We start from the raw sequence: 25,542 nt of genomic DNA, 5'->3' as shown, positions 1-25,542 counted from the left end.
AGAGGTCATTGTTCCCTGACCCAGTGGGTTCCTTTTCCAAAGCTAAGTATTGGCCTTTAGTGGTAGAAATAGTCTAGTTCTGTAGTATTTTATGCATGAGTAGCGATTGACTGTGTATATAATAAATGTGTTTTGATTTGAACCTTACTAACTGGTGTATTGAGTTATTGATCAGCACTTGAACTTGAACCTCGTGGTGGTATCATAAAGATACCTGGCAACACTAAAGCAAGGTTATAAACAGAGCAATTAAGTGTAAAGCACACTTAGCAAAACGAGCAACAAGCTGCAACACTGGCATCTATCCGACAATGCGGAAAATTGCCCAGGTGCATCCTGTGAACAAGAAGCCGGACAAATCCAACCCAGCTAATTCCCACCCTATCAGCCTACTCTCCATCTTCAGCAAAGTGATGGAAGGAGTCATCAACAGTGCTATCAAGCGGCCCTTACTCAGCAATAACCTGCTCACTGACGCTCAGTTTGGGTTCCACCAGGGTCACTCAGCTCCTGACCTCATCAAAGCCTTGATTCAAACATTGATAGAAGTGTTGAATGCCAGAGGTGAGATTGACTGCCCTTGACATCAAGGCAGCATTTGACTAAGTCTGACATCAAGGAGCCCTCGCTAAATTAGAGTCAACGGAACTCAGAGGAACAACTCTCCGCTGGTTGGAGTCATGCCTCGCACAAATGAAGATAGTTGGATGTCAATCATCTCAGTTCCAAGACGTCACTGCAGCAGTTCGTTGAGGTTGTGCCCTAGGCCCAACTATCTTCAGCTGCCTCAGCAATGGCCTACCTTCCATCGTAAGGGTAGAAGTGGGGATGTTTGCGGATGACTGCACAATGTTCAGCACCATTCACGACACCTCAGATAATGAAGCTGTCCATGTCCAAATGCAGCAAGATCTGGACAATATGCAGGCTTGAGCTGATACGTAGCAAGTTACATTCGCGCCACACAAGTGCCAGACAATGACCATCTCCCACAAGATGGACTTAGGAAAACTAGAAAGGGGCATGAAAAAATCCTGGCGGGAAGGATTAGGGAAAACCCCAAGGCGTTCTACACCTGTGTGAGAAATAAGAGGATGATCAGAGTGAGAGTAGGGCCGATCAGGGATAGTGGAGGGAACCTGTGCCTAGGGATAGTGGAGGGAACGGGTAATCCGGTTTCCTCCCACAAGTCTCAAAAGGCGTGCTGTTAGGTAATTTGGACATTCTGAATTCTCGCTCTGTGTACCCAAACAGGCGCCGGAATGTGGCGACTAGGGGATTTTCACAGCAACTTCATTACAGTGTTAAATGTAAGCCTACTTGTGACAATAAAGATTATTATTAGAGAGTGAGGGCGTAGGGGAGGCCCAAAATGAATACTTTGCTTCAGTATTCATTGGAAAGAGGGACCATGGTGCTCGTGAAAACAGTATGAACCAGATTAATGGACTATAACAGGTTGATATTAAGAAGGAGGATGTGCTGGAAATTTTGAAAAGCATCAGGTCAGATAAGTCCCCTGGGCCTGATGGGAAACCCAAGGTTTCTACCGGAAGCGAGGGAGGAGATTCCTGCGCCGTTGGCGATGACCTTTGCGTCCTCACTCTCCACTGGAGTAGTACCGGATGATTAGAGGGAGGCGAATGTTGTTCCCCTGTTCAAGAAAGGGAATAGGGAAATCCCTGGGAATTACAGACCCATCAGTCTTATGTCTGTGGTGAGCAAAATACTGGAAAGGATTCTTAGAGATAGCGGGCGGGATTCTCCGAGTTCCCATCGGGTCGCAGAATCGGCGGGGACATGGGAAATTTCCATCACGCCTTGTCGGTGACCGGAGAATCGGCACCAATCGCGGTCGCCGCGGCGCCAGTCGGGGGCCGCTGACTATTCTCCGCGTGCGACCGGCCGAACTCCTGCCAGTGTGGTTCCAACCTGGTACCACCCAGTGGGAGCTCAGATCCGCGACCTTGGTGGACGTCCAGGTAGGGGGGCGGGGGGGCATCTGACTCCGGGGGGAGCCTATCTCCAACCGCGCGGCTCGCTGCAGGTCTCCACCATGTTCCTTGGCGCCGGCATGGAGATGGCCGTCACGCGCATGGGGGACCCGTGCCGGCCGTGCAGAACCACCTTTCGGGGCACAGCAACGTGTGGCATTCCAGCGCCGTGCTGGCCCCCTGGAAACCTCTGAATTGCTGGGTCAGGAGGCCCATTGACGGCTAACACCACTCCAGTATTTACGCTGGCGTCAACACTTGGCCGGGATTTCGGAGAATCCCGGCCATGATTTATGATTATTTAGAAAAACATAGTTTGATTGAAGATAGTGAGCATGTGTGAGGGCAGGTCATGCCTCACAAGCGTCAGTGAATTCTTTGAGGATGTGACGAAACACATTGATGAAGGTCGGGCAGTGGATGTGATGTATATGGATTTCAGTAAGGCATTTGATATGGTTCCCCATGGTAGGCTCATTCAGAAAGTTAGGGGGCATGGGATACAGGGAAATTTGGCTGTTGGATACAGAATTGGCTGGCTGAAAGAAGACAGCGAGTGGTAGTGGATGGAATGTATTCTGCCTGGAGGTTGGTGACCAGTGGTGTCCCGCAGGGATCTGTTCTGGGACCACGGCTCTTTGTAGTTTTTGTAAATTACTTGGATGAGGAAGTGGAAAGGTGGGTTAGTACGTTTGCCGATGACACGAAGGTTGATGGAGTTGTAGATAATCCTGAGGGCTGTTGCAGGTTACAACAGGACATTGACAGGATGCAGAGCTGGGCTGAGAAGTGGCAGATGGAGTTCAACCTTGATAAATGTGAAGTGATTCATTTTGGAAGGTTAAATTTGAATGCTTGAATACAGGGTTAAAGGCAGGATTCTTGGAAGTGTGGAGGAACAGAGGAACAGGGGGCTGGTTTCGCACAGCAGGCTAAACAGCTGGCTTGTATTGCAGAACAATTCCTATACCGGTCTTCCCGAACAGGCACCAGAATGTGGCAACTGGGGGTTTTTCACAGTAACTTCATTGAAGCCTACTTGTGACAATAATAATAATAATAATTATTATTATCTTGGGGTCCACCTACATAGATCCCTCAAAGTTGTCACCCAGATTGATAGGGTTGATAAGAAGGATCTGGTGTGCTGGCTTTCATTAACAGGGGGATTGAGTTTAAGAGCCTCGAAGGTTTTGCTGCAGCTTTATAAAACCCTGGTTAGACTTTACTTGGAATGTGTCCAGTCTGGATGTGGATGCTTTGGAGAGGGTGCAGAGGAGATTTACCAGGATGCTGCCTGGACTGGAGGGCATGTCTTATGAAGCTGAGGGAGCTAGAGCTTTTCTCACTGGAGCGAAGAAGGAAGAGAGGTGACTTGATAGAGGTGTACAAGGTAATGAGAGGTATGGATAAAGTGGCTAGCCAGAGACTTTTCCCCAGGGCGGAAATGGCTGTCATGAGAGGACATAATTTTAAGGTGATTGGAGGAAGGTATAGGGGAGATGTTCTTTACATAGAGAGTGGTGGGTGCGTGGAATGCACTGCCAGCAGAGGTGGTGGAGTCAGAGTCATTAGGGACATTTAAGCAACTCTTGGACAGGCACATGGACAGCAGTAAATTGAAGGGAGGTTAGGTTGATCTTAGATTAGGATAAGTGGTCGACACAACATCGTGGGCCGAAATGTTAATCCCTGATTATTTTGCTGTCAGTCTAGATTCAATAAAATCTGAGATGGATTTGCAGGTCTCATATCATTTAATAATAACTAACTTGCAAGGCTGACTTAGGACCTCAGGACACACACACTGGCTTCTGAGAACCCAGGATAAAGAGAACCCCAGAACAAAGGAACACTGGATATATACTTCAAATTACATCAAGATTCGCATACAAACTTCCCATTGGTCATTTTACACACCTCCTGACCTGGTCATATATCCTAATTGGCTCACTTATCCTGGACCTCTTTTTACCCAGCATCCTTTTCACTATTCTCTCCATGAGGCAAAGCTCCCCTCCCCCTTCCTAGCCATGCTGTGCTCATCCCTTTGTTCTCTGTCTGTGAACACATTACCCTCAGGGTCCTACTGTCCATCATATTCGTTTGCTCACTTCCTCATTCCCTCCTTTTATCATTTCATGATAACCCATCATTCCTAGCTGTAGTTATGGCCCCTCAGCTAACAAAACTCGTTGCTGCATTTCTAAATCCTATTGCAGCACCCCATCGGCCGCTGCACCCTCATGGACCCTAACAGTCAAGACTCTAGGGGTGGCTATCCGTTCCAGCGCACCCTGCATTTTACCCATCACGCATTTGAGGATTGCCAGGCCCACAAAGATGCAGGCGAGATAGTCAAGAGCCTACCGGTTCTGCATGGCAAACAACCCGAGTTGAGATAATTCCTTGGTTATTGCCCCGAGGGCCCCCAAGGTTTTGTTGCCCAGGATGGTAAGGCCACAAATAACTGAACCTGCCCAGCATGCCAACTGGTGGTGCAGTATCCACGCAGAGGGGCAAGGGACCGTAATAAGGACTAGAGTCCCGATAGCAAGTTGGTGGGGAAATGGGGCTGACAAAACATTGGTCCTCGCTCCGTGTACAGGCTAGCATCACAATCAGTATATTGGTGAAGTAGGGATTCCCCAGTAGCCCAGTTCATCCAGCTTAGGAACGCCCATTCAGTACTCGTAGCAATGCAGAAAGCCCTAGTTCCAACCGTGATATGAGAGACATTCGCCCAGCCACAAAGGAGCTGGAGGCCTGGCGTCAGTGGGACACAAGTGGCGTTGTAACAGGCGCATTGACCTGATGTCAGGGTTATGCAACACTTTGGATCAGTACAAGTGGAGGACAGACATGTTATATTCATTTTCATCTCTCCCAGCAACAGCCGTACCTCTCACTGCTGAAACAATTCTCGCACGACCGGGAGTCTCTATTGGGAGTGAAGGGGCTAGGTATATATGCCCTCCACCGTCGAAGCTTATCATACTGTGAGTGGGAATTATCCCGAGGAAGGGGAAGGCGAATAGCCGGTGGGCCGAACCTGGATCGTAAGGAAGAGTAACTTGCTCGGACGGTGGCTCAGAACTCTGACAATGAACCACAGTTTGGGGAATGCCCCAAAGCGGTGAAACAGAAAATAACCTAGACACCGATGCGGGGTTTGGGTAGCAGACAACCCGTCCCTGGCCATACAAGTGGTGGTAGATCTAGTAGAAGAGATTCATACCATCCAGGTTTCCCTCATTCCGGGTCCTAAATAAATTAAGTACATCTCCTGATAACCTACGTTGTACCTCCCTCTAGTTGTACCTCCCTCCTTACACAGCCCTTCCTCTGTCTAGTCCCTCTTTCTCTCTCACAACCTCTTCCTACCCCCTCCTCACAGTCTGATTTTACCTGTAAGGCACCAAGGTTAACACATCCAATATCAAATTTACATATACTCCAAAAACAAGGCAATGTCCATGCAGTCTTCCCTTCCCATCGTTGGGACCGGTGCAATTGCTTCATAAGTCCTGCACGGTCCGTTAGCCGGATGACCTTCCATGAGTCCATGCCACGTCCACGTATATGGGGGCAGCGAAGAACGTCACCTCTGCAGAGGTGAAATGTCCGGGTACTTCGGTTGGGGTTACAGATGTAGATGGTATTCCCCTGTTCCATTTCCGCCGCCGATGTCACTCCAAGCGAGGCGATGCCGAAGATCACACAGGTGGTGTGTAGCCACCCCATCATGCTTCACACCTGTAAAATAGCGCTGGGGAAGGGAGGCAGGTTAGTGACCGACCTTTTTACAGTGGTGGAGGTGGACCCAAGCACTCCGCCCCTCCACTTTAACTGCAGCGGGGGTGGTAAGGAGAACTTGGAAGGGCCCCTCCCATCGTGGCTCTGACCCTTTCCGAGTCCAATTTTTGACCATGACATAACGACCAGGCTGCACTGAGAGCGAGCTATGTGACGAGTGAGCTGCGCGGACCTGGCCATGGAGCTCCTTGAGGGCGTTAGTGAGGGCTAGAACATAGTTAGTCCTTTCTTTAGTCAGATGGTGAAACTGGACCAATCTGGGAACAGGCAGGTTGCAAGGTGTTCTAATGGGCCTGCCGTAAAAGATCTCGGCAGGAGAGAGCCTGCAGGTATGACTCACAGCTGAATGAGGGCAACGGGGAGCAACTTAAGCCATGTCAGTCCCGCGTTCGTTCTTAATTTAGCCAATTTAGTTTTGAGGGTCTGATTGTGTCTCTCAACCAACCCGGCCGCCTGCGGTCTGTACGCACAGTGTAACTGCTGGCGTGTGCCCAACTGGGATCAGAACTCCTTGTTAATCTGTCCAATAAAATGAGGCCCGTTATCAGAACTTAACTGAGCCGGTATTCCGTACATAAACACCTGATCACATTTTTACAGCCTCTGGCTCTCCGTCCTCTTCCGTCTGGTGTCATGGTCACCAGTAACGAGATGTCAACTTTGGTGAATAATGATGGGCCAAGCCTATCGGCAGCATCCAAGCCCTAGCCAGCATACAACACATATTAAGGCATCCAATGATTATGCAGTATACAATTAAAATCACAAGTATTATCAATCCATGCATCAGGTAAAACCCCATGACCAAGCTATGAGAGATAACCCTGAGCTGAATCTGACTAGATAGATGCTCAATGCTACCGTGTTGCCCTTAGGATTTATATCCTTCTTATAGTTATACTGACTAGCAACTATCCCTCAGCCTTGTCATTCGTATTTACATGTCATGATTTGTAAACTGTGCAGGAAAATCAATGGTAAATGCATCCATCTCGCAGACCAGTGTCAATAGACCCTTTGTGATGTGCTTTCCTCAAGTCCAATCACCGTGAACCATAACTGGCGCCGCTCAGGAAGGTAACACAATAGTTATTCCGGTTGTTCCACTACCTCCAAGGCATCTGACTACCTCGGGGTAGTAGCACCATAAAAGCTTCCTCATGTCCCCTAGAAGCAGCACACAACTCAGTCCATCAGCGACCAAAAGGTCCTTATCCCTCACTGGGGTTTTTTTTTGTAGAAAGTGCTTTCCGTTTCCCATAGCAATGGTAACTGATGATATCTTGTATCAAGCACTGATTATCTTGCTTTATTAATTGCAGGAGCTTCAACCAATCCTGTTTCTATTCCTGACTTCCTGACTCTGACGCGAACATTGTACTGAATCATGTAGCCTGCCAGCCCTGGCTTACTTGAGACAATAGCTCAGTTTTCTTCAAACCCCTGTTGTCTGTTATCATTTTCCTTACAGCATGATGGAGTATATACTTGCCATTATTTGTTTTTTTGTTAAACACCACTCGCACACTTAGTACAGTTAACTTTTTGTGGTTACAACCCAATTGAATTTATACATAACAGTCCCTAACAACTTACAGGACATTTAATCTGTAATAACTGTTATACTCTCCAATGCTATATTGGTTACAAATTTCCCCTCGCGGCAGCAAGCTGCCAATATTCTAGACTATTGTCATTTAAAATACGGGGGTTCCTCGTCAGTCGCTGCTGTCTGCCGAGACCCTTAATAACTCCTCCGCGTAATACGTCCCTCCTGGAGACCACAGATCACCCATCAGCTAACGTCCCGTTAGAGATGTCTGACCGGAGGTTTCAGTATTCAGTAATAATTTGATATTTTGATTTGTTGCTAACCCGTAAGGTTTTTCTTCCGGGCTCTATCATTTAATTCCCTCAAACATGTAGCCAATTGTATCATTAGTTTTTTTCCCATACTGTCTGAAACATTCTTCTGCAGAGTGTTGTTCAGGTTCTTCATCTGTATTATTGTTGCTTCATCTGAAACTAAAACGAACAGGTCAAAGGCGGAGAGGGCCCTATTTCTTGATTTGTATCTTCCTATCCTTGCTTGGATATTCCAGAAGTACCATCTCCAGGACTTCCGGATTTCCATTGCCACCATTCCTCTGTTTCTAACTCAGTGATTCAATCAGGTCGAAACTTTCCCTGATACATTTTGGATATTGCTACTATGTCTACTTCAATGTTTTTAATTCTGATTGTGACAGGATAAGTTCCGAACATAATATTTTCACTGATTCATCTGTCCTATTGATGCTGCTAACAGGTTTCAGTTCACTGGCATCCTGACACCCACACCCAAACATTCATTTTTCCCTTCTCTGAGCGAATTGGGGATATGATCTATCCTATGGCACAGCATCATTGCAGTGATACAGTCTCTAACACTGTTAGGCTCATTTTACATCCCCAGGTCATCCCAACAGCATAAACCACGTACTTCCTCACAAATCGATACCACAAGTCTGTCGCTTGTCCACAAGCTTGCACAGCCTTTTAGAGTCACATTGTTGTCGGCCAAATTATCCTTGCAGTAATTGCGCGTTGTCATTAATCTACCATCCCACTTACACTGACACCTCTTGGATTCAAAATCCCCCCTGTGGTCACAAACCTCAATCATTAAAGTTGCCTGATATTTCACAAAACAATCATGACAAACCTGAATGCCCTAAATCTCCCTGGGGGCTGCAGCATCCCATCGCTGTCTTTGCAAATGCATTATCAATTCTCCTGAATACCCAGTATCTGACCGTCTCCTGGGTTTCATATGACTACTACCAGTCCAAACAATCGGGCTACAGAATGCCCCACAATCCTGACTTGTGGTTTCCTGATGCTCACTGCGAACCATTTTAAACTGAGGGCCATTAATCACCGCCCTTGTTCTATCATTCCATACCTTTAAATCTTTACTGATTACATTCCTACGTTCATTGCCCTTAGGCTGCCGATGGAGTATCATAATTCCTCTGTTATTGTTCAATTTGACCAGATTTTTAAATTCTGACATAATTTCTTTTGCTCTCGACGCCATGGTTCTCCAATACAATTGTATGTTCACCCAAATTTTTTATGATTACTTCTCCTGTGGTTTTATTCGGCAGTTTCACCCACACTTCCTCTCTGTCATCAATTGGTTTTAATATCCTAATTTTTCCTGCATCATCTTAATTTTATTAAATCTTTCCCTGTCATCAGATTCTTATTTCCTGATACTGCAAGTAATTCTCCTAATCTAACTTCAGGTCTAACGTTTCTATTGTCTGATACCCCCTCTATAATGTAATCTCTAACTTCTGGTCTAATATCTTTATTCCTTAAAGCTCCTTCTACAATGTATTTAACACTCTAAACTTCATTTCTTCTGCTGGTAACTTTCTAGCGATGTATCGGGCACTAGGACCCTGGTGGAGCTGTGCCGTGTCAATTTCAACCGGTCAGCTGCACAGAGCTCTGACTGCTTGGGAGTAAAACTTCTCTTTGTGTTTATGCGAAGACCAATTTAGTGCTGAGCATATTAAATCTATATTTCATAATATTGATCACATTTCTTGCCTGCCGTTTATAACTTCTAATTGATGTGAAACTATTTTATTTATTTATTTATTTAGCAGCCAAGACTATGCTGAGTTAGAACATAGAACATAGAACAGTACAGCACAGAACAGGCCCTTCGGCCCTCGATGTTGTGCATGATCACCCTACTCAAACCCATGTATCCACCCTATACCCGTAACCCAACAACTCCCCCCCTTAACCTTACTTTTATTAGGACACTACAGGCAATTTAGCATGACCAATCCACCTAACCCGCACATCTTTGGACTGTGGGAGGAAACCGGAGCACCCGGAGGAAACCCACGCACACACGGGGAGGACGTGTAGACTCCACACAGACAGTGACCCAGCCGGGAATCGAACCTGGGACCCTGGAGCTCTGAAGCATTTATGCTAACCACCATGCTACCGTGCTGCCCCTTGATGAGTTGCAACTAATCATTTACAAATCCCAATTTATACATTTTGATTTCACTTTTTGTTTTCTTCCTGAGAATTATGTTCTAATTAACTCCCACAATGTTAATCATTATTACTAAGTTTCTGAAGAACTTTCAAATACTTACTCCATTTTAAATCTCACTTTAATACCTCCTAAAACACAACATTTCACAAAACTAGGAACAGAGGATATCACATTCTTATTAAACAGACTCATTCATTCATTGGAGATCTCCATTCAGACAAAAGGAATTCAAATCCTTATACGTTCATTCATCAACACACAAGTTTGTCTCTGGTTCCCCCTGTCATTTATAACCCAATTCTGTTTCATTCAAACAACCCATATCTTCCCATAATAAATGTTACCGTAATCAATTATATTTGTACGGAATTGAACTGTCCGCAAACATTCCATCAGCGGTCTTTTACTGAACTGTTTTGCAACATCACATCAACCCGATAAAGACCTTAACCAATTTTAGCCAAATTGAATTGAACGGAATTGAATTGTCCGCAAACATTCCATCAGCGGTCTTTTACTGAACTGTTTTAGCGACATCACATCAATCTGTTAAAGATCTTAACCGAATTAAAGTGTAATTTAATAGAACCAATTTTTAATTTTCTACTCACATGCAACTGACTGACCAGGCAACATTCCATCAGTCACCAACTGAATTGTTACCTCATTCCAACCCTCAGCCGTACCTGCATTGACTGAAATCAATTCTTCTAATCCATCAGACTGACCTTTGATTTCGTCCAGACAATCTTACCTGATCAAATGCGAGTGATTAGACTGTTAGCAGAATACGAGACAGAGGAAAATTGATATTGCAAGTTTTATCTATTCATATTGTGGGCCCATTTCCTTTTTCCCCTTCCGAGAGCAGTCCAATTCTGATTTCGCAGATGAAAGGCAAGGATCTAGAGAAATTAGGGGCAGCAGCATGGTGGTTAGCATAAATGCTTCACAGCTCCAGGGTCCCAGGTTCGATTCCCGGCTGGGTCACTGTCTGTGTGGAGTCTGCACGTCCTCCCCGTGTGTGCGTGGGTTTCCTCCGGGTGCTCCGGTTTCCTCCCACGGTCCAAAGATGTGCGGGTTAGGTGGATTGGCCATGCTAAATTGCCCGCAGTGTCCTAATAAAAGTAAGGTTAAGGGGGTGTTGTTGGGTTATGGGTATAGGGTGGATACGTGGGTTTGAGTAGGGTGATCATGGCTCGGCACAACATTGAGGGCCGAAGGGCCTGTTCTGTGCTGTACTGTTCTATGTTCTATGTTCTAAATCCGGATTTCGGCACCAAATGTTAATCCCTGATTATTTTGCTGTCAGTCTAGATTCAATAAAATCTGAGATGGATTTTCAGGTATCATATCATTTAAGAATAACTAACTTGCAAGGCTGACTCAATCCATAGGACCTCAGGACACACACACTGGCTTCTGAGAACCCAGGATAAAAAAGAACCTCAGGACAAAGGAACACTGGAGATATACTTCAAATTACATCAAGATTCACATACAAACTTCCCATTGGTCATTTTACACACCTCCTGACCTGGTCATATATCCTAATTGGCTCACTTATCCTGGGCCTCTTTTTACCCAGCATCCTTTTCACCATTCTCTCCATGAGGCAAAGCTCCCCTCCCCCTTCCTAGCCATGCTGTGCTCATCCCTTTGTTCTCTGTCTGTGAACACATTACCCTCAGGGTCCTACTGTCCATCATATTTGTTTGCTCACTTCCTCAGAAGCGCCTGTATTGTGCCATACCGTCCTATGTTCTAAGAGAGGATCGAACCACCACCCCTTGACAATCAATGGCATTCCCATCGCTGAATCCCCCACTATCAACGTGCTGAGGGTTACCATTGATCAGAAACTGGACTAGCCATATCAATACTATGGCTACCATTACAGGTCAAAGGCTAGGAATCCTACAGCGAATAACTCATCTCCTGACTCTCCAAAGCCTGTTCACCATCTGCAAAGCGCAAGTCAGGACATAGAACATAGAACAGTACAGCACAGAACAGGCCCTTCGGCCCTCGATGTTGTGCCGAGCAATGATCACCCTACTTAAACCCACGTAACCCGTATACCCGTAACCCAACAATCCCCCCATTAACCTTACACTACGGGCAATTTAGCATGGCCAATCCACCTAACCCGCACATCTTTGGACTGTGGGAGGAAACCGGAGAACACACCCGCGCACACACAGGGAGGACGTGCAGACTCCACACAGACAGTGACCCAGCCGGGAATCGAACCTGGGACCCTGGAGCTGTGAAGCATTGATGCTAACCACCATGCTACCGTGAGGCCCCTAAAGCCCCTAAGGCCCCTAGGAGTGCAATAGAATACTCTCCACTTGTCTGGATGAGTGCAGCACCAACCATTCTCAAGAAGCTCGACAACATCCAGGACATAGGAGCCCCACATGATTGCCTCCCCTTCTACAAACATTCAAACCTTCCCACCATTAACGGACAGTGGCAGCCGTGTGTACCATCTACAAGATGCACTGCAGTAACTCACCAAGGTTCCTTGGACAGCACCTTCCAAACCCATGACTACTAGCATCTAGAAGGACAAGAGCAGCAGAAGTGCTGTGAGGCAGCAGTGCTAACCACTGTACTACAATGTCGCCCCAACTGCAAACATTTAGTCCAGCTCATTGTCCCCAAAAACCCACCTTGTTCACAGCCCATCACAGCTTCACCGGGCTCCTGATCCTCTCGCCACATCAACCCCAATTAATTTGTTTGCAGATGGTTTACACCTGCCACTAATTCCAATTAAGCAACTTCATACAGTTCAAATACCACTTCTAGATAAAATTAGCAAAACAAGTTACTGTCTCTCGTTTTCAATCTCTCTAGCTCTCTCCTTTCCCTCTCACCCTGCTCCACAATTACACTACAATCTGAAAACTCTCCAAATGTACAAGCCATTGCTTATCTGAATCACCACCTGCCTGGTTGGCAATGTTTCCGTTTTAAGTGGTTACCACTTCCTGCCAAGACTTATTGCTACTAAGCTACAATCTGTAGCTCTGTGCAACTTGTGCACCTCATGAAAAATATCACATTCATTTGAACATTTCTCTGAATTGGCTGCTTGGAACTATTAATTGGCTGCTCCATTAATCCTGCACCAAGCAATCATACTTCATGCCTCATGGACATTTGCCTGATGGGATCCACCCCAAAGTGGGCCCTCACCATTTTCCTGACCATCCCAGCAACCGGCTAGTCACCATGGGGCCAGGACAATTTTGCCCTCCATTTTTTTGCATGTGTGTATTTGTCTCTGTGTGTATGTGTATGTGTCTCTCGTTGTATTTATGTTTGTCTCTCTGTCCGTATGTGTGTGTGTGTGTATTTGTGAGTGTGTCTCTCTCGGTTTGTGTGTCTCCCCGCGTATGTATATGTGTCTCTCCGTGTGTGAGTGTTTGTCTTTGTCCGTATGTGTCTCTCCGTGTGTGTGTGTGTTTGTGTGTGTGTCTCTGTCTGTGTCTGTGTCTTCCGTGTGTGTGTGTGTGTCTGTCTGTGTCTCTCCGTGTGTGTGTGTGTCTCTCTCTCTCTCTCGGTTTGTGTGTCTCCCCGTGTGTATATGTGTCTCTCCGTGTGTGAGTGTTTGTCTCTGTCCATATGTGTCTCTCCGTGTGTGTGTGTGAGTGTGTGTGTCTCTGTCTGTGTCTTCCGTGTGTGTGTGTGTGTCTCTCTCTCTCTCTCTCGGTTTGTGTGTCTCCCCGTGTGTATATGTGTCTCTCTGTGTGTGAGTGTTTGTCACTGTCCGTATGTGTCTCTCCGTGTGTGTGTATCTGTCTGTGTCTCTCCGTGTGTCTGTCTGTCTGTGTCTCTCAGTGTGTATGTGTGTCTGTCTGTCTGTGTCTCTCCATGTGTATGTGTGTCTGTCTGTCTGTGTCTCTCCGTGTGTATGTGTGTCTGTCTGTCTGTGTCTCTCCATGTGTATGTGTGTCTGTCTGTCTGTGTCTCTCCGTGTGTATGTGTGTCTGTCTGTCTGTGTCTCTCCGTGTGTATGTGTGTCTGTCTGTCTGTGTCTCTCCATGTGTATGTGTGTCTGTCTGTCTGTGTCTCTCCGTGTGTGTGTGTGTGTCTCTCTCTCTCTCTCTCTCGGTTTGTGTGTCTCCCCGTGTGTATATGTGTCTCTCTGTGTGTGAGTGTTTGTCACTGTCCGTATGTGTCTCTCCGTGTGTGTGTATCTGTCTGTGTCTCTCCATGTGTATGTGTGTCTGTCTGTCTCTGTCTCTCCATGTGTATGTGTGTCTGTCTGTCTGTGTCTCTCCGTGTGTATGTGTGTCTGTCTGTCTGTGTCTCTCCATGTGTATGTGTGTCTGCCTGTGTCTCTCCGTGTGTATGTGTGTCTGTCTGTCTGTGTCTCTCCGTGTGTATGTCTGTCTGTCTGTGTCTCTCCGTGTGTATGTGTGTCTGTCTGTCTGTGTCTCTCCATGTGTATGTGTGTCTGTCTGTCTGTGTCTCTCCATGTGTATGTGTGTCTGTCTGTCTGTGTCTCTCCGTGTGTATATGTGTCTGTCTGTGTCTCTCCATGTGTATGTGTGTCTGTCTGTCTGTATCTCTCCGTGTGTGTGTGTCTGCCTGTGTCTCTCCGTGTGTATGTGTGTCTGTCTGTGTCTCTCCGTGTGTGTGTGTGTGTGTGTCTGTCTGTCTGTGTCTCTCCATGTGTGTGTGTGTGCCTGTGTCTCTCCGTGTGTGTGTGTGTCTGTGTCTCTCCGTGTGTGTCTGTCTGTCTGTCTGTGTCTCTCCGTGTGCGTGTGTCTGTCTGTGTCTCTCCGTGTGTGTCTGTGTCTGTGTGTGTGTCAGTCTGTGTCTCTCCATGTGTATGTGTCTGTGACTCTCCGTGTGTGTGTGTGTGTGTCTGTCTGTGTCTCTCCGTGTGTGTGTGTGTGTGTGTCTGTGTCTCTCCGTGTGTGTGTGTGTGTGTCTGTCTGTGTCTCTCCGTGTGTGTGTGTCTGCCTGTGTCTCTCCGTGTGTATGTGTGTCTGTCTGTGTCTCTCCGTGTGTGTGTGTCTGTCTGTGTCTCTCCATGTGTGTGTGTGTGCCTGTGTCTCTCCGTGTGTGTGTGTGTCTGTGTCTCTCCGTGTGTGTGTGTGTCTGTCTGTCTGTGTCTCTCCGTGTGCGTGTGTCTGTCTGTGTCTCTCCGTGTGTGTCTGTGTCTGTGTGTGTGTGTCAGTCTGTGTCTCTCCATGTGTATGTGTCTGTGACTCTCCGTGTGTGTGTGTGTCTGTCTGTGTCTCTCCGTGTGTGTGTGTGTGTGTCTGTCTGTGTCTCCGTGTGTGTGTCTCACTCTCTCTCGGTTTGTGTGTCTCCCCGCATGTGTATATGTGTCTCCCCGCGTGTGTATATGTGTCTCCCTGCGTGTGAATGTTTGTCTCTCTGTCCATATGTGTCTCTCCGTGTGCGCATGTCTGTCTGTGTCTCTCCGTGTGCGTGTGTCTGTCTGTGTCTCTCCATGTGTGTGTGTGTGTCTGTCTGTGTCTCTCCGTGTGTGTGTGTGTCTGTCTGTGTGTCTCTCCATGTGTGTGTGTGTCTGTCTGTGTCTCTCCGTGTGTGTGTGTGTGTGTGTGTGTGTCTGTGTCTCTCTCCGCTTGTGTGTGTCTGTGTGTGTGTGTGTGTGTGTCTTTCTGTGTGTGCGTGTGTGTCTGTGTGTGTGTGTATGTGTGTCTCTCTCTCGCTCCATGTGTGTGTGTGTCCGTCTGTGTGTGTCTCTCCTCATGTGTTTGTGTGCGTCTCTCTCTTTCTTTATGTGTGTGTGTCTCTCTTCATGTGTGTGTGTCTCTCTCTTTGTGTGTGTGTGTGTGTTTCTCTTCGTGTGTGTGTGTCTCTTCATGTGTATGTGTGTGTCTCTTCATGTGTGTGCGTGTCTCTTCATGTGTGTGTGTGTCTCTCTCTTCATGTGTGTATGTGTGTCTCTTTGTGTGTGTGTGAGTGTGTCTCTTCGTGTGTGTGTGTGTGTCTCTCTTCTTGTGTGTGTGTGTTTCTCTTAATGTGTGTGTGTGTGTGTCTCGTGTGTGTGTGTGTGTGTGTGTGTGTCTCATCGTGTGTGTGTGTGTATCTATGAGTGTGTGTCTCTCTCCGTGTGTGTATGTGTCTCTCTTCATGTGTGTGTGTCTGTGTGTGTCTTCATGTGTGTGTGTCTCCATGTGTGTGTCTCCATGTGTGTGTGTCTCTCTCTTCACGTGTGTGTGTCTCTCTTCATGTGTGTGTGTCTCTCCATGTGTGTGCGTCTGTGTCTGTGTGTCTCTCTTCATGTGTGTGTGTCTGTGTGTGTGTGTCGCTCTTCGTGTGTGTATGTGTGTGTGTCTCTTCGTGTGTGTGTGTGTGTCTCTCTTCATGTGTGTGTCTCTCTCTTCATGGGTGTGTGTGTATCTCTCTTCATGTGTGTGTGTGTCTCTCTCTTCGTGTGTGTGTGTCTCCATGTGTGTGTGTGTGTGTGTCCATGTATGTCTGTGTCTCTCTCTTCATGTGTGTGTGTCTCTCTTCATGTGTGTGTGTCTCTCTTCATGTGTGTGTGTCTCTCTCTTCATGTGTGTGTGTCTCTCTCTTCGTGTGTGTGTGTGTGTCTCTCTTCATGTGTGTCTGTGTCTCTCTTTGTGTGTTTGTGTGTCACCATATGTGTGTGTGTCTCTCTCTTCGTGTGTGTGTCTCTCTCTTCGTGTCTGTCTCTCTTCATGTGTGCGTGTCTCTCTCTTCATGTGTGTGTGTGTGTGTCTCTCTTCATGTGTGTGTGAATATGTATCTGTGTGTGTGTGTGAATATGTATCTGTGTGTGTGTGTTGCTCTTCGTGTGTGTATGTGTGTGTGTCTCTTCGTGTGTGTGTGTCTCTCTTCATGTGTGTGTCTCTCTCTTCATGGGTGTGTGTGTATCTCTCTTCATGTGTGTGTGTGTCTCTCTCTTCGTGTGTGTGTGTGTGTGTCTCCATGTGTGTGTGTGTGTCCATGTATGTCTGTGTCTCTCTCTTCAAGTGTGTGTGTGTGTCTCTCTTCATGTGTGTGTGTGTCTCTCTCTTCATGTGTGTCTCTCTCTTCATGTGTGTGTGTGTCTCTCTCTTCATGTGTGTGTGTCTCTCTCTTCATGTGTGTGTGTCTCTCTCTTCGTGTGTGTGTGTGTCTCTCTTTGTGTGTTTGTGTGTCACCATATGTGTGTGTCTCTCTCTTCGTGTGTGTGTCTCTCTCTTCGTGTCTGTCTCTCTGCATGTGTGCGTGTCTCTCTCTTCATGTGTGTGTGAATATGTATCTGTGTGTGTGTGTGTGTGTGAATATGTATCTGTGTGTGTGTGAATATGTATCTGCGTGAGTGTGTCAATCTGTATATGTATGTGTATGTGAATATGTATCTCTTTGTGTGAATATGTATGTGTGTGAATATGTATCGGTGTGTGTGTGAATATGTATCTGTGTGTGTGTGAATATGTATCTCTGTGTGTATGGATATGTATCTCTCTCTCTGTGAATATGTATCTGTGTGAGTGTGTGAATATGTATCTGTGTGTGTTAATATGTATCTGTGTGTAAATATGTTTCACTGTGTGTGTGAATATGTATCTGTGTGAGTGTGTGAATATGTATCTGTGTGTGCGTGTGTGGATGTGTGAATATGTATCTCTGTGTGCGTGTGTTCAAATATATCTGTGTGTGTGAATATGTATCTGTGTGTATGAATATGAATCTCTGTGTGTGAATATGTACCTCTGTGTGTGTGTGAGAACATGTATCTCTGTGTGTGTGAATACGTATCTGTGTGTGTGTGTGTGTGTGAATATGTATCTCTCTCTGTGTGTGAATATGTATCTCTGTCTGTGAATATGTATCTCTGTGTATGTGTGAATATGTATCTGTGTGTGTGGGTGTGAATATGTATCTCTGTTTGTGTGTGAATATATATCTCTCTGTGTGTGAGTATGTATCTGTGTGTGTATGAATATGAATCTCTCTGTGTGTGAATATGTATCTGTGTGTGTGTGTGAATATGTATCTCTGTGTGCGTGTGTTCAAATATATCTGTATGTGTGTGAATATGTATCTGTGTGTATGAATATGAATCTCTCTGTGTGAGAACATGTATCTCTGTGTGTGTGAATACGTATCTGTGTGTGTGTGAATATGTATCTCTCTCTGTGTGTGAATATGTATCTCTGTCTGTGAATATGTATCTCTGTGTATGTGTGAATATGTATCTCTGTGTGAATGTGTATCTGTGAGTGTGCAAATATGTATCTGTGTGTGTGTGAATATGTATCTGTGTGTGCGGGAATATGTATCTCTGTGTGTGCGATGAATATGTATCTGTGTGTGTGTGTGAATATGTATCTCTGTGTGTTAGGGGGCAGCACGGTAGCATGATGGTTAGCATAAATGCTTCACAGCTCCAGGGTCCCAGGTTCAATTCCCGGCTGGGTCACTGTCTGTGCGGAGTCTGCACGTCCTCCCCGTGTGTGCGTGGGTTTCCTCCGGGTGCTCCGGTTTCCTCCCACAGTCCAAAGATGTGCGGGTTAGGTGGATTGGCCATGCTAAATTGCCCGTAGTGTCCTAAAATGTAAGGTTAAGGGGGGGTTGTTGGGTTACGGGTATAGGGTGGATACGTGGGTTTGAGTAGGGTGACAATTGCTCGGCACAACATCGAGGGCCGAAGGGCCTGTTCTGTGCTGTACTGTTCTGTGTTCTGTAATAGATAGGATAGATGCGGGCAGGTTGTTTCCACTGGCGGGTGACAGCAGAACTAGGGGACATAGCCTCAAAATAAGGGGAAGTAGATTTAGGACTGAGTTTAGGAGGAACTTCTTCACCCAAAGTGTTGTGAATCTATGGAATTCCTTGCCCAGTGAAGCAGTTGAGGCTCCTTCATTACATGTTTTTAAGGTAAAGATAGATAGTTTTTTGAAGAATAAAGGGATTAAGGGTTATGGTGTTTGGGCCGGAAAGTGCAGCTGAGTCCACAAAAGATCAGCCATGATCTAATTGAATGGCGGAGCAGGCTCGAGGGGCCAGATGGCCTACTCCTGCTCCTAGTTCTTATGTTCTTATGTGTGTGAATATGTATCTGTATGTGTGTGAATATGTATCGGTTTGTGTGTGAATATGTATCTGTGTGTGTGTGAATATAGATCTCAGTGTGTGAATATGTATCTCTGTGTGTGTGTGAATATGTATCTCTGTGTATGTGTGAATATGTATCTCTGTTTGTGTGTGAATATCTATCTCTGTGTTGTGTGAATATGTATCTCTGTGTTGTGTGAATATGTATCTCTCTCTGTGTGTGAATATGTATCTCTGTGTGAATATGTATCTGTGTGTGTGTGTGTGAATATGTATCTGTGTGTGTGTGTGTGAGTATGTATCTGTGTGTGAATATGTATCTCTCTGTGTGTGTGAATATGTATCTCTGTTTGTGTGTGAATATGTATCTCTGTGTGTGTGTGAATATGTATCTCTGTTTGTGTGTGAATATGTATCTCTGTGTTGTGTGAATGTGTATCTCTGTGTTGTGTGAATATGTATCTCTCTCTCTGTGTGAATATGTATCTCTGTGTGAATATATATCTGTGTGTGTGTGAATATGTATCTGTGTGTGTGTGTGAGAATATGTATCTGTGTGTGTGTGTGTGAATATGTATCTGTGTGTGTGAATATGTGTCTCTCTGTGTGTGTGAATATAGATCTCAGTGTGTGAATATGTATCTCTGTTTGTGTGTGAATATGTATCTCTGTGTTGTGTGAATATGTATCTCTGTTTGTGTGGGAATATGTACCTCTGTGTGAATATGTATCTGTGTGTGTGTGTGTGAATATGTATCTCTGTTTGTGTGTGAATATGTATCTGTCTCTGTGTGTGAATATGTATCTCTGTGTGAATATGTATCTGTGTGTGTGTGTGAATATGTATCTGTGTGTGTGTGTGAATATGTATCTCTGTGTGTGTGTGAATATGTATCTCTGTTTGTGTGTGAATATGTATCTCTGTGTTGTGTGAATATGTATCTCTGTGTGAATATATATCTGTGTGTGTGTGTGAATATGTATCTGTGTGTGTGTGTGAATATGTATCTGTGTGTGTGTGTGAATATGTATCTGTGTGTGTGTGTGAATATGTATCTGTGTGTGTGTGAATATGTGTCTCTCTGTGTGTGTGAATATGTATCTCTGTGTGTGTGAATATGTATCTCTGTGTGTGTGTGAATATGTATCTCTGTTTGTGTGTGAATATGTATCTCTGTGTGAATATGTATCTGTGTGTGTGTGTGTGTGTGTGTGAATATGTATCTGTGTGTGTGTGTGACTATGTATCTCTGTGTGTGTGTGAATATGTATTTCTGTGTGAGTGAAAATATATCTCTGTATGTGAGTGAAAATATATCTGTGTGTGACTATGTATCTCTGTGTGTGTGAAAATGTATCTGTGTGTGAATATGTATTTCCGTGTGTGAGTATGTATCTGTGTGTGTGTGTATAGGTATCTGTGCGTGTGTGTGAGTATAAATCTCAGTGTGTGAATATGTATCTGTATATGTGTGAATATGTATCTCTGTGTTGTGTGAATATGTACCTCTGTGTGTGAATATGCATCTCTGTCTGTGAATATGTCCTCTCTGTGTTTGAATATGTATCTGTGTATGTCTGAATATGTATCTGTGTGTGTGTGAATATGTATCTGATTGTGTGTGAATTTGTATCTCTCTGTGTGTGAATATGTATCTCTCTCACTGTGTGTGAATATGTATCTCTGTGTGAATATATATCTGTGTGTGTGTGTGAATATGTACCTGTGTGTGTGTGTGTGTGTGTGAATATGTATCTGTGTGTGTGTGAATATGTATCGGTGTGTGTGTGAATATGTATCGGTGTGTGTGTGAATATGTATCGGTGTGTGTGTGAATATGTATCTGTGAGTGTGAATATGTATCTGTGCGTGTGTGAATATGTATCTGTGTGTGTGTGAATATGTATCTGATTGTGTGTGAATTTGTATCTCTCTGTGTGTGAATATGTATCTCTCTCACTGTGTGTGAATATGTATCTCTGTGTGAATATATATCTGTGTGTGTGTGTGAATATGTACCTGTGTGTGTGTGTGTGTGTGTGAATATGTATCTGTGTGTGTGTGAATATGTATCTGTGTGTGTGTGTGTGAATATGTATCGGTGTGTGTGTGAATATGTATCGGTGTGTGTGTGAATATGTATCGGTGTGAGTGTGAATATGTATCTGTGCGTGTGTGAATATGTATCTGTGTGTGTGTGAATATGTATCTCTGTGTGTGTGATGATTATGTGTGTGTGTGTGTGTGTGTGAATATGTATCTGTGTGTGTGTGTGTGAATATGTATCACTGTGTGTGAATATGTATCTGTGTGTGTGTTGTGTGAATATGTATCTCTGTGTTGTGTGAATATGTATCTCTCTCTGTGTGTGAATATGTATCTCTGTGTGAATATATATCTGTGTGTGTCAATATGTATCTCTCGGTGTGTGAATATGTGTCTGTGTGTGTGTGAATATGTATCTGTGTGTGTGTGTGTGAATATGTATCTCTGTGTGAATATATATCTGTGTGTGTGTGTGTGAATATGTATCTGTGTGTGTGTGTGTGAATATGTGTCTCTCTGTGTGTGTGAATATAGAACATAGAACATAGAACAGTACAGCACAGAACAGGCCCTTCGGCCCTCAATGTTGTGCCGAGCCATGATCACCCCACTTAAACCCACGTAACCCCGTAACCCAACAATCCCCCCAATATGTATCGGTGTGTGTGTGAATATAGATCTCAGTGTGTGAATATGTATCTGTGTGTGTATGTGAATATGTATCTCTGTTTGTGTGTGAATATGTATCTCTGTGTTGTGTGAATATGTATCTCTCTCTGTGTGTGAATATGTATCTCTGTGTGAATATGTATCTGTGTGTGTATGTGAATATGTATCTCTGTTTGTGTGTGAATATGTATCTCTGTGTTGTGTGAATATGTATCTCTCTCTGTGTGTGAATATGTATCTCTGTGTGAATATGTATCTGTGTGTGTGTGTGAATATGTATCTGTGTGTGTGTGTGTGAATATGTATCTCTGTGTGTGAGTGAAAATATATCTCTGTATGTGAGTGAAAATATATCTGTGTGTGACTATGTATCTCTGTGTGTGAAAATGTATCTGTGTGTGAATATGTATTTCCGTGTGTGAATATGTATCTGTGCGTGTGTGTGAGTATAAATCTCAGTGTGTGAATATGTATCTGTATATGTGTGAATATGTATCTCTGTGTTGTGTGAATATGTACCTCTGTGTGTGAATATGCATCTCTGTCTGTGAATATTGTCCTCTCTGTGTTTGAATATGTATCTGTGTATGTCTGAATATGTATCAGTGTGTGTGTGTGAATATGTATCTGAGTGTGTGTGAATTTGTATCTCTCTGTGTGTGAATATGTATCTCTGTGTGTGTATGAATATGTATCTCTCTCTCTCTCTCTCTGTGAATATGTATCTGTGTGTGTGTGTGAATATGTGTGTGTGTGTATGAATATGTATCTGTGTGTGTCTGTGTATAGGTATCTGTGTGTGTGTGTGAATATGTGTCGGTGTGTGTGAATATGTGTCGGTGTGTGTGAATATGTATCTGTGTGTGTGTGAATATGTATCTGTGTGTGTGATGATTATGTATCTGTGTGTGTGTGATGATTATGTATGTGTGTGTGTGTGTGTGTGTGAATATGTATCTGTGTGTGTGTGTGTGTGAATATGTATCTGTGTGTGTGTGAATATGTATCGGTGAGTGTGTGAATATGTATCTGTGCGTGTGTGAATATGTATCTGTGCGTGTGTGAATATGTATCTGTATGTGTGATGATTATGTATGTGTGTGTGTGTGTGTGTGTGTGTGTGTGAATATGTATCTGTGTGTGTGTGTGTGAATATGTATCACTGTGTGTGTGAATATGTATCTGTGTGTGAATATGTATCTCTGTGTGTGTGTGTGTGTGTGTGTGTGTGTGTGTGAATATGTATCTCTCTCTGTGTGTGAATATGTATCTCTGTCTGTGAATATGTATCTCTGTGTATGTGTGAATATATATCTCTCTGTGTGTGAATATGTATCTGTGTGTGTATGATATGTATCTGTGTGCGTGAATATGTATCTGTGTGTGTGTGTGAATATGCGTGTGTGTGTGTATATTTATCTGTGTGTGTGTGTATGTGAATATGTATCTCTGTGTGTGTGTATAGGTATCTGTGTGTGTGTGTGAATATAGATCTCAATGTGTGAATATGTATCTGTGTGTGTGTGTGAATATGTATCTCTGTGTGTGAATATGTATCTCTGTGTGAATATATATCTGTGTGTGTGTGTGAGTATGTATCTGTGTGCGTGTATGTGTGAATATGTATCTCTCTCTGTGTGTGAATATGTATCTCTGTGTATGTGTGAATATGTATCTGTGTATATGGGTGTGAATATGTATCTCTGTTCGTGTGTGAATATATATCTCTCTGTGTGTGAATATGTATCTGTGTGTGTATGAATATGTATCTCTGTGTGTGAATATGTATCTGTGTGTGTGAATATGTATCTGTGTGTGTGAATATGTATCTGTGTGTGTGAATATGTATCTGTGTGTGTGTGTGTGAATATGCGTGTGTGTGTGTGTGAATATGTATCTGTGTGTGTGTGTGTGAATATGCGTGTGTGTGTGTGAATATGTATCTGTGTGTGTGTATGTGAATATGTATCTGTGTGTGTGTGTATGTGAATATGTATCTCTGTGTATGTGAATATGTATCTGTGTGTGTGTATGTATAGGTATCTGTGCGTGTGTGTGTGAATATAGATCTCAGTGTGTGAATATGTATCTGTGTGTGTGTGTGAATATGTATCTCTGTGTTGTGTGAATATAGATCTCTCTCTGTGTGAGAACATGACTCTCTGTGTGTGTGAATATGTATCTCTGTGTGTGTGTGTGTGTGTGTGAATATGTATCTGTGTGTGTGTGTGTGTGTGAATATGTATCTGTGTGTGTGTGTGAATTTGTATCTGTGTGAATATGTATCTCTCTGTGTGTTTGAATCTGTATCTTTGTGTGTGCGTGTGTGTGTGTGAATATGTATCTCTGTGTGTTCAAATATATCTGTGTGTGTGAATATGTATCTGTGTGTATGAATATGAATCTCGCTGTGTGTGAATAAGTATCTGTGTGTGTGTGTGTGAGAACATGCATCTCTGTGTGTGTGTGAATATGTATCTCTGTGTGTGTGAATATGTATCTCTGTGTGTGAATATGTATCTCTGTCTGTGAATATTTATCTCTCTGTGTGTGTGAATATGTATCTGTGTGTGTGGGTGTGAATATGGATCTCTGTGTGTGAATATATATCTCTCTGTGTGTGAATATGTATCTGTGTGTGAATATGTATCTCTCTGTGTGTGAATATGTATCTGTGTGTGTGTGTGAATATGTATCTGTGTGTGTGTGTGAATATGCGTCTGTGTGTGTGAATATGTATCTGTGTGTGTGTGCAAATATGTATCTCTGTGTATGTGAATATGTATCTGTGTGTGTGAATATATATCTGTGTGTGAATATATATCTGTGTGTGAATATATATCTGTGTGTGAATTTGTATGTGTGTGTGAATATGTATCTGTGTGTGTGTGAATATGTATCTCTGTGTGTGTGAATATGTATGTGTGTGAATATGTATCTCTCTGTGTGTGAATATGTATCTCTGTGTGTCAATATGTATCTCTCTGTGTGTGAATATGTATCTCTGTGTGTCAATATGTATCTCTCTGTGTGTGAATATGTGTCTGTGTGTGTGTGAATATGTATCTGTGTGTGTGTGAATATGTATCTCTCTGTGTTTGTGTGAATATATATCTCTCTGGTTGTTCTGCCGATAATGAGGTGAGCGAGGTCGGGAGGATTATTTTTCTGGTTCCTTTGAAAGTCTCCAGGGAATAGTTTGTTTCCACTGCTCCACTGCAAAGTGGCTGTTTAGTAAGTTGTTTATTTCTAGATTTGCAAGTGCTGCATTATTGAATATTGTGCAAAACGTTTTGGACTCATCCCCTTCTTATCTTTTTTATCCCTTCCCAATCCTTTAAGATATGTACATTCCTCCAGTGCTGCCCCTTGAACATCCTCCATGTCCATTGCTCCAGAACTGGCGGTCATGCAGTCCCTCAATTCTGGAAATCCCTTCCTGTACCCATCTGGTTTTCTTTCCTCTAGGAACCAAAGTAAAAGTTCTTTAAACAAACTTTAGGTGACATATCCTAAAATTCTTATTTGGCTCAATGAGGTACATTGGACCATGTAGCCACCAAATATGTGAGATAATTGGAAATTGTTGTTTTGTTTGTCTTAAGGCTGTGGAGGTTGTTAATGAGCAGCTCAGGCAGCTGTATCCAGACAGCGATGAACTCTTTGATATAGTTCTGGTGACCAACAACCACGCCCAAGTCGGGGTGCGGCTTATCAACAGCATCAATCACTACGGTAAGTGAGGCACTGCCCTAGCCGTGCTTATCTCTTATACACACCTTGCTCCACCGACACACACACTGCGCTAACTACCACAGGACATCATGTTCGATGAACTTGTTGGAGTTTTTTTGAAGATGTTATTGACAAAACTGATAAAGGAG

At 44.1% G+C, this 25,542-nt stretch overlaps 1 protein-coding gene across 2 annotated transcripts in view; it reads left to right on the top strand.

The window, feature by feature from the left end:
- The window catches only part of LOC119969060 (cytosolic 5'-nucleotidase 1A-like), an 80,415-nt gene that overhangs the window by 28,012 nt on the left and 26,861 nt on the right, over positions 1-25,542 (top strand). For both annotated transcript variants that reach the window (XM_038802248.1, XM_038802256.1), the window contains exon 3: positions 25,264-25,393. In XM_038802248.1, the coding sequence (XP_038658176.1) occupies positions 25,264-25,393 (130 nt within the window). The remainder of the gene's footprint in view (positions 1-25,263; positions 25,394-25,542) is intronic.

Source organism: Scyliorhinus canicula, chromosome 1 (genome assembly GCF_902713615.1).
Source record: "Scyliorhinus canicula chromosome 1, sScyCan1.1, whole genome shotgun sequence".
NCBI lineage: Eukaryota > Metazoa > Chordata > Chondrichthyes > Carcharhiniformes > Scyliorhinidae > Scyliorhinus > Scyliorhinus canicula.
This window is presented reverse-complemented; position numbering and strand designations above follow the sequence as displayed.